This window comes from Candoia aspera, chromosome 4 (genome assembly GCF_035149785.1).
Source record: "Candoia aspera isolate rCanAsp1 chromosome 4, rCanAsp1.hap2, whole genome shotgun sequence".
In the NCBI taxonomy this organism is placed as follows: Eukaryota; Metazoa; Chordata; class Lepidosauria; order Squamata; family Boidae; genus Candoia; species Candoia aspera.
Genome location: NC_086156.1, coordinates 92,112,330 through 92,122,190, shown reverse-complemented (window position 1 = coordinate 92,122,190; position 9,861 = coordinate 92,112,330). Strand labels below are relative to the sequence as shown.

At 40.6% G+C, this 9,861-nt stretch overlaps 1 protein-coding gene across 1 annotated transcript; it reads left to right on the top strand.

Annotated features, from left to right (window-relative positions):
* The first annotated feature begins 8,946 nt into the window (after positions 1 to 8,946).
* On the top strand, positions 8,947 to 9,861 carry LOC134497350 (olfactory receptor 14C36-like). Its single transcript, XM_063303012.1, has one exon. It carries the CDS (start codon positions 8,947 to 8,949, stop codon positions 9,859 to 9,861), a length of 915 nt encoding a protein of 304 aa, XP_063159082.1.

The window sequence follows — 9,861 nt, the reverse complement described above, 5'->3', positions numbered from 1 at the left end:
GTTTAAATTATGACATAAAGGTAAAGGTTTCCCTTGACATTAAGTCCAGTTGTGGGAGCGGTGCTCATCTCCGTTTCAAAGCCGAAGAGCCGGCGTTTGTCCGTAAACACATCCATGGTCATGTGGCCGGCATGACTACATGGAACGCCATTACCTGCCTGCCGAAGCGGTACCTATTAATCTACTCACATTTGCATGTTTTCAAACTGCTAGGTTGGCAGGAGCTGGGACTAGCAACGGGGGCTCACTCTGTCATGCAGATTCGAACCGCCGACCTTCCGATTGGAAAGCTCAGCAGCTCAGCGGTTTAACCCACAGAGCCACCGCGTCCCCCCAAAATTATGACATACCTGCAAGAAAAAACAGGTGAGATATATTATTAGAGAAAAACTTTGTACGTCTGCTGCTTATGGTGGCTTGATCTGCAGAAAAAGACATGGAGCAAAGCTAGAAAGTAAGCACATAACAAAAAGTGTTACTGTGCTGCATAAAGGTGGAGGCTCCTTAATTGCATAAGAGTATATAACATGCACCTGCCCTCACTCACACACTCTTAAAGCAAGACAGTGACAAAGACACAGAGAGAGGCAGAATAGTTTTGTGAAAAGATAGAGGTTTGCTTAAGAATATGTTACATGATTTAAATCTCCTCATTGAAACTCTACCTCCACTTTGAATCATTTACTCAAATGTAACACTGAGTTTAACCCCACCCCCCCAGCCCCCAGGTAAAAAAAACACATTCCCAGTGGTCAGGTTTTTTTTTAGTCAGATCTAATACACTTCTGATCCAAAAGGAATCTGGCAGGAATATCTAACTGGGAAGTGGATCCCAGTTTGAAGATGTAGCATTCCTTCAGTAGTCCCTTCATCAAGACCCTGGGTACTGTAATTTCATAAAAAATATTATGAAAAAGGACCCTTTGAAGCTAAAACAATGGCAAATGCAGGAAGAAGTTATTTGTGAAAAATAAGGTTGTCAGAGCCATGCATTTTTCCTGGGCATTACTTCTGTTAGTTAGAACAATGTGCATCACCCTGTCAAGGTCTCATCTGCTCTTCCATGAAATGTCTTGTTTAATCAAAAGGAGTCTGAAATACTTCTCATCCTCTGTTTGCTTGTTTCTTTTCCTCATGTTTTCCCCCAGAAAATATGATCTGTGCTAGTGATCCTTCTGTTCCAGGACATAAATCTCTTATGAAATAAGCTGGAAAACTCATCTCTCTGGGTATCATCACCTCCTCTTCTCACTGCAGATTCAGACTTCATACTTATGACTCCATAGAGCGACACTTAGAAACCTGGTTTTGGGTAGCAATGAATGACAGAAAAATATGTTGCCTACCTGGCTGACTGGGGTGTCCATCAGTTTTCTCTCATTTCCCCAGGTACCTCAGCACTAATAGACCACAGTTAGAATCAAAAGAAAGGAAAAGGGTTGAGTTTCCTATATCTAACACCTCCTCTTCCAAATCTGTATTCTAAGGTTAATTTCATGTCTACACAGAATTGGTCTGACTAGAGCAACCTATGAGCCCAAGTAAATATACACACAATTTTCATCTACATAATCATGCTGCAAACTTCATGAGACCCACGTGGAATGTCATCACCCTTTAGAAAATAGTCCCACAAGGAATAATGAGGCAGTGCTAAAGATATGTATGCACAAGAGAATGATTCCACAAAGTTTTGGTGGAGGCTGATGTAATTCTTCAATTTTTTTGTTAAAGATACTGCATTTCCCTGCATTGTCAAGAAAATGTACAAATACACAAAATTATTCTGTCTGTGGTCATCATCCAGGATCAAACATACTTCTAGGTATCTATGATTATGACTCATATTCTGAACGTTGAGACAACATTTATTGAAGTTTCTGCAATGCTGGGAAAGAGCTAAAATGTTTTTTCTATCTCAGAACAGTTCCTTCTGGCGGCCATCTATAAAACACCAAAAGGAAAGATGACATCATGACATAGGACTCATTTTGAAAGATACTAGACATACATATGGGAGGCAGTTTGATGCAGTGTTTAAGGCATCAGGGTAGAAACTGGGAGACTGAGTTCTAGTCCTGCCTTAGGCACAAAGCCAGCTGGGTGAGCTTGGGCCAGTCACACCTTCACAGCCCTAGGAAGGAAGGAATGGCAAACCACTTCTGTGGCAGGGGGGGACCTTGCCAAAGAAACTGCATAATATGGGCTGGATGCACTATTTTGAATAAAATCTCTATTCTGAAGATATATTTGGAGAGACTTGACTGTGCTGTGCTCACCTCCTTTCTTTCTCCATTTGACAAGTGGTGTTTTCTTGCAATTCATTCATGCCAGTTGAAAGAGAAGCAGAAGAGACACATGCAGTAAAGAGAGGAAGTGTGTATATCATAAAACAAAAGAGAGAGAAACCATAATATATGTTTAAAAAGTAATGCAGCTCAACCTTTGAACAGCAAGTTAAAAGCTTTGATGTAGGGGGACTTCTGGGTGAGGCAATGGCAAGCTAAGACAACTCTGGAAGAGGGGAGACACACTTGCAGCCAAGTCTGATGGTCCAATGGAACCTCTCCAGACAAGGAGAGTCAGAGAGATCGCCCACTTGTTCTCCTCACAAGCAGATGGCACAGTCTGGCAAGGTTGATGTTAGGCCTAGCCCAAGACTGAGGAGGGATCAGTCCAGCCAAACTTCAGTTCTTTATTTGATCATGCTGGATAAACAAAAGCTTGCCAGACTAAATCCACTCTACTCTAAGGGAGATAACCTGGGCTATGTTATCTCTTGTCCTACCCCGCTCCTTGGAACATTCTCTCTCCTTCCTGAGAGCCGGCTGCATTACTGTAGTCCATCACATCCTCTCCCTCTTCATAGACACATTCCATCACAGCACAGTCCAGAGGTTGTGGAGTTGTCGTATGTCATCAGCCAGCCTAGGTCCAAAACAAGAGAGTTTTCATAGGCAAGAGTTCAGGGTGCAATAGACAGAGGTTCCAGTAAATGGAGCTGCTGTTCCCAATTAAGGATTCCCTGCTCATGGTGGCTCTAAAATAGAGCCTAGCAGGTGCAAGCAATCAGCAGTGGAAACACCCTTGCCTCACAAGGAGCTCTGCAGACCTCCTCTATTCTGCCCTTCACTCAGCCCTACATGCCTTAGAACTGGGAAGAGGTCATGGATGAGATCTCTCTTCTTCTGATACTTCCAGCTGCTCCACAGACTGTGCAGACAAATGAGCCCCAGTGTCTCCCTGGTGTTCTCTGAGGCAGGCTGCTGTCACACAAGGCCCTCAGAAGTGACCTCGTCCTCCTCCAGCTCCTCAAAGTCAGAGCTGGCCATGACAGATGTCCCCAGAACTAAGGAGCTCTAATGTCCACCTTCAAGTGGTATTGACAGGATTGAGCCTGAGCTAGTTTCTCCCCATCCAAATTTACAGTGTCCAGGTACTGGGATATGATATTGACAGCAACATTTGGTTGGCCCAGAGTTGAGATGATACTAGACACCAAACCAATGGATGACCTCACCCAAAGGTTTCAGGTAGATATTAAATTAGGAGAGGAGAGAGTGTTGAGCCCTGAGGCACTCCACAGATGAGGGGCCAAGGACATGACTGCTCCCCTCCCACCGTCCACACTGACTATCCAGCCACGGAGAAAGGAGAATCACCATAAATAACCAGCTCCCAAAACCTGCAGCTGACATTGAAAATCGCCAAGAGATCAAGAAGCATAAGAACAGACAACCCTGATCCCAGTTCCATCAAAGCTTTTCAACAGAGTCCCCCATTTGGGAGAGATGGGCAGTAATAGAAATTTGAAATAAATAAGCAAGTGTGACCAACGTTGTCCCATACTGTATCCTAGATTGAAACCAGACTGAAATGGGTGCAGAAAAATCACTTCCTCCAGGAACCTCTGCATTGATGATACTTGTCCTGTCCCAGGCCAAACATGCACAAAAGCATGGAGAGCGTTACTGATAACTGGAGAGGCAAGTGCCCAAGCTGCAGAAAAAGCATCAGCACAAACACACATGCACACACAACAAAAAGGACATCCAGCAAGCTTACCTTTTAGAATTTGACACCATTGCATGAACCCAGCTACTGGTAATGATCCAGGGAGACTTAATAATGAAATTTTAGAAATGCTGAAAGAATATTGTGACAAGGGCCTCAAACAAGCTTTAAAGAGTGGTGCCACCTAAACGTTTGAACTACTGAGAGCCAGTCTGGTGTAGAGAATAAGGTGCTAGCCTAGAAACCAGGAGACTGAGTTCTAGGCCTCCGTTAAGCATGAAAGCCAGCCTTATATAGGATAAAAATCTAACAACAGCAACAACAACAATAACATCTATCAGCAGATGAGAAAGGTAGTAGCATGTTAGAAATCAAAGCATCAACTTCTAGAACTGTCGGTATTTGAAGAAGTTATTCTCATTATGTGTAAGTAATTGATGGATCTCACTGCTATCACTACATAGACAGCAGTTTAGATGGCTTTGACGTGAGCCAGGGAGATGGCCCTGAAACAAATATTCAGAAACCATTATGTAAATAAAGAGGAGAGAAACATTCTTTAAGTCCTGGGAAAGGAGATAGTATTAAGATGAGCCTCAGGATGACTCCTCCCTGATTCATTGGGGCATGGCAGAATGCGAAGGAGAAGCACAATCAGACTTGCAAGACTTAGCTACTATAGCCTATCTCAATAAATCATACTGTAAATCTGGTCTTCCTGTGGAGGGTCTTTCCTGATCTGGTATACCTCAGGCTGACAGGGATGAAATCTCTTAAAAGATAAATGTAAAATAGATCCCCAGGTAATGAGACAAGCTGTAGAACATGCTTCATGCACTTTTCTCACTTAATCCATATCTACCATGGATGACAGAAGCTGCTAATTGCTAATTATATTGACATTAACATAGACACCCATTTTATTTTTTTGACTCATTTCAACTGTAATTACTTATGCTGTGTAAATAAGTCTTGAGGGAAACATCAAAACTATTAATAAGCTTGCTGAATATCAATTTAACCTTTCCCACTGATGATACGTCTGTACATGAACCAACAAGAGTTGAATAATATTTATCCAATGCAGCACCTATACTTAGGAGACTAAAGAATATATACAGATTCTATGAAGAACCGTAGTAAGTGATTTGTATACTGAACATTTAACAGAAAAGGAAGATCCTGCTTTCTGGGGCAAACTGGCATTTAGTTAAATACGTGTGGCTCAACTACTTGTTAGACTCAATTGTACAGTGTTGACACTGGGAAGAGAGTTTATCGAAATGATACATAACCTAGTGCTCTGCTGCAATAGAAGATGTTATGGAGGAGGGGAGAAAACAAAGGGGGGTTATTTTCAGAAATTTGGACTCAAATTAAAAAGATTATGGATCAAAATAATGAGAATCTATTCATGTGTGGGGTGCGGTTCTTTATCCATCCTAAACAATAAAAGTAATGTGTATTTAAAATGATGATACCTCTCCCACAAGCTGATAGAAACATTAAAAAAATATATATTTACAGGTTGTAGAAATGTAGATGAACTGATCCCTAATAGGTGAACTTATATCACTGGCATGATTTTTAGGACTTTTTGCCCTTAAGGGACAATGGATGGTAGCATTTCTGAAATTGTTTCTTCTTTGTTGATAAATGTTTAAGTCATATTTTATTCATGTATGTATTTATTACTCAAATTTAGCCACCACCCGTCTCCCCCTAAAGAGGGACTCTGGGCAGTTGACAATAAAATCCCACACGAAACATAAACATTAAAATCCCATAAAACAATTATCATAAAATACAATAAATAAATAAAATCCAAGAAAGATGTAAAATCCAGGCTAAATATTACTCAAGGGTTGCTGATTTTTAAAAAATCATGGATATGGCAATGTGCGTCCATCTAATCTTTTAGTTTAAAATTATGGGACAAAAAAAACCCCTCTTTGGTCTTATTTGATGGGAAGATTTTAATTTTTTTAAGGGAGAGAGGGAGAGAGGAAACTATATCATCCCTGTGAAAAAAGTCAAGAAAGCATACATCTAGTCCAAAACTTATCAATCAATTGTTTGACAAGGAATGACCCTTTTAAAGACACCATTAAGGCAGTATGTTATTACACTGCAATAAAATAGTATAAGAAATAAACTGTGAGAAAAGTATGAGCAGCAACCAAGAATTGAAAAAGCATGTCCAAGAATAGGGGTAGTGATTTAGACTATTGAATCCAAATCCCTGCTCACTCTGCAGATCCAGATTAAAGTATCTTTCACAGATGGCTGTCCAGCCTCTACTTGAAAACTATCAGTGAGGACCTGTCACCATCTTCCTTAGTTATGGGTCCAGACAAACACAGTTATTTGGTCAGTGAGTTTTGTCTCATAGATCAGAGAGTAGTCGTTAAACAGAGTATAGTTGTTACACTCCACTCTGAGATTTTTCGTCTGATGCTTGGAAAGCTGGCAGAGAGATGGAAGAAAGCTAGCTCTACCTTCCCTTAAAACTAAAGGTGTTGGGAGAGAGGATTTATTAGTGTATTTTCCATATTCCTCACACTTCTTGTTACAAATGTACTCTAATCACAAAATGTCAGCCCTACAAGGTGGACCAGATAAAGTAACAGATACAGCATAGTCCAAGAACTACTTTTATTAGAATGGCTATTGTAACAGAATCTTGCAAGTGTGAATGTGCTTCCCCTCCTCCCTCTTTTAGCTCCATGTGACTTAGGGGGGTGCCTGTCATAACCTCTTTCTTCATATGGGCTTAAGCCACGTGTCTCTGTTTGTTGCCTTGGTAATGGGTCTTCCCTCTCTCGGTCAAGGCCAAGGCCTCTATCCTCTCATTCTTAGAATCTTTGTGCCATACATTATTAAGCAGGCTTATGCATTCGAGAAGTCCAAAAATGAAACTATAACGTTATTTGGGTTGGCCTAATAAAACTTATATTACCTAATATTTGAAAAAATGATATAAAGGCCATCAAATAATTAGCTATTGACAATTTATGGGGAATACAACACAAATAGTATTTCAATCTACATACCTAGCTGTAATAATTTTTGAGAATGTAATGTATTATTTAACTGAATGAGAAAATGTTACTAAGGAATAACATATTTAATTTGCTCAAAGATAAAGCATGGAGTTTGGAGAGCAGCAGGGGAAATTACGAAATGCAAAGACGTGATTCACTAAGTATTCATCTATAGAAGCCAAAAAATAAAAAGAAAAGAAACAGATTCTTGCTGCAACAAGATCATTGCAGCTTTCAGATGCACAATTTTTCAACAGGTGCCCTTCTCTTGACAATCAATAATTAAATAAAGATCGTGTTTCTGCACTGAAGGGATGATGGGACAATCCCCTTTCTCTGGAACTTGTGCACAGAATTCTGGTCCTCAAAGGCCAGCATTTAAGGGATCCTCCAACAGCTGGAAGGAAAGGAAGATTGGGGGTTCCTATCCATAACTGCTTTGCCAGTGCTCTTTGGCTGGCGTTGCTCGATGTGCTCCTTGGTTTTCTGAAACCATAGATCCCTTGGAGCTGGGGACTAAGACCAATGCAAAGATTAAGTGTTGGTATGCCACTTATTTTTCCTATTCTAGATCCACATGATTTAATAAAACAAGGCGGCTCTTTCAAGACAGCAAAATGAAACTTAGTAAACCAGGAAATTTATGCTTCCAAAGTCTAGAAAGGCAACGTACTGGAGGATTTGAACTCAATTTCTATAATGCCCAACCACCTCTTTAGGTTGATAGTGCAAGACCAATATGGAAGTGGACCCTGACAGTGTCACATCGGTTGGGCTGTAGTTCAATTGAGAGGGGGATCTGGCTGCAAGGGATCAATGAGGCTGCTCTCTGGGAGAAGCAAAAAAGGTGGGAAGGTGATGGGGGAAATCCACAGCTGGCGATCCCTCTTTGTGTTTCTGAATGATGTCAGCAATGAATAAGACGGAAAAGAAGAGAGCAGCAAAGCAAGAGCAAGTTACCCAGAGAGGTGGGGTTTCCCTGCTCATTTCATATGAGATTTCAGTCCTGGAGCAGAAGGATAGCTCATACAGATCAGACTTTCTGGGGGGAAAAGTGAGGGAACAGGAAGAAGCAAAACAGAGGATGAGAATTATTTCATTTTACGTTTAATATATCTTTATTTATAAATAAATAAATTATATGTAATAATTAATTTAAAAAATAATGTAGTTTAATATATTTAATCCTTTTGGTTAAAGAAGACATTTTATGGAAGAGCAGACGAGGCCTTGACAGAGTGATGAAAATTGTTCTCACTAACAGAAGTAATGCCCAGGAAAAATGCATGGCTCTGACAACCTTATTTTTGGCAAATTTCTTCTTCCTGCATCTGCCATTAGCTGCAAAGGGTCAAACTTGGTTCCATTTTCATATTATTTTTGTTCCCCATAGCTAATGACATTTTAATACCCAGGGTCTCTCTGAAGGGACTACTGAAGTTAGGTATTCCTGCCAGATGCCTTTTGGAGCAGAAGGGTATCGGTTCTGAACAAAAAAACTCTGACCTCTGGGAATATTTTTTCCCCTCTTTGATTAAACTTAATGTTACATTTGAACAAATGAGCTAAACTGGAGTTTCAAGGAAAAGGTGTAAATCATGTAAGAGATCATTAAGGAAAGCTCTATTTTTTCACAAAAGTATTCTGCCTCTCTGTGTGTGTCCCACTCATGGTCTCTCTTTATGAATGTGTGAGTGAGGGCAGGTGCATGTTATACACACTTACGCAATTAGAGTCTCCACCTTCACACATCACTGTAACTCTTTTTAGTACATGTTTACTTTCTAGCTTTGTATTGCGACTTTTGTGCAGATCAAGGCACCATACACAGTTTTCTCTAATAACGTCTCTCATTTGTGCTTCCTTGCAGGTATGTCATAAGTTAAACATGGAGAATCGAACTACTCTGTCTTACTTTCTCCTCCTGGAATTCTCAGAAGATCATCATCTGCACCTGCTACATTTCTTCTTATTCTTCATATTATACCTGGCAAATGCAACAGCAAATCTTCTCATCATCACTGTGGTAGCTTGTGACCACCAACTGCACAGCCCAATGTACTTCTTTCTAATGCATTTGGCTGTGCAAGACCTGGGCATTGTTTCAGTCATTGTCCCCAAATCCATGATTAATTCCCTCATGGACACAAGACGCATCTCCTACTTCGGCTGTGTTGCTCAAGTCTTTCTGTTTATCTCCTTCGAAGCTTCTGATATCTCCCTCCTCACAGTCATGGCATATGATCGATATGTTGCCATTTGCAATCCACTGCACTATGAGATGGTGATGAATTGGAAAGCCTGCACTGAAATCATGATTCTGGTTTGGGTCACCAGCCTTCTCTATGGAATGTTGCATACCACTGGCACTTTTTCAACCGTTTTGTGTTCTAATGTTGTCAACCAATTCTTCTGTGAAATCCCACAATTGCTAAAGCTGTCCTGCTCTGGCTTCAATCTAGTTGAAGCTGGAGTTATTGTGGCCAGTGGTATTGCAGGACTAGGTTGTTTTACTTTTATTATTGTATCTTATGCCATGATCTTCAAGGCAGTGCTCGGAATCCCTTCCGAACAAGGAAGGCAAAAAGCCTTATCAACCTGTATCCCCCACCTTATAGTAGTGTCTATGTTTTTATTAACTGGATGCTTTGCCTATCTGAGAACTCCTTCTAACACCCCATCTTATTTAGATTTCGGGCTGACTGTTCTGTATTCCCTTCTTCCACCCCTGTTCAATCCAATCATCTATAGCATGAGAAATAAGAATATCAAATTTGTCCTTTCTAAATTTTTGAGATTCTGA

What these genes read in the sequence shown, in the direction of transcription:
- LOC134497350 (XM_063303012.1), top strand. Translation starts at nt 8,947, where the DNA reads ATGGAGAATCGAACTACTCTGTCTTACTTTCTCCTCCTGGAATTCTCA.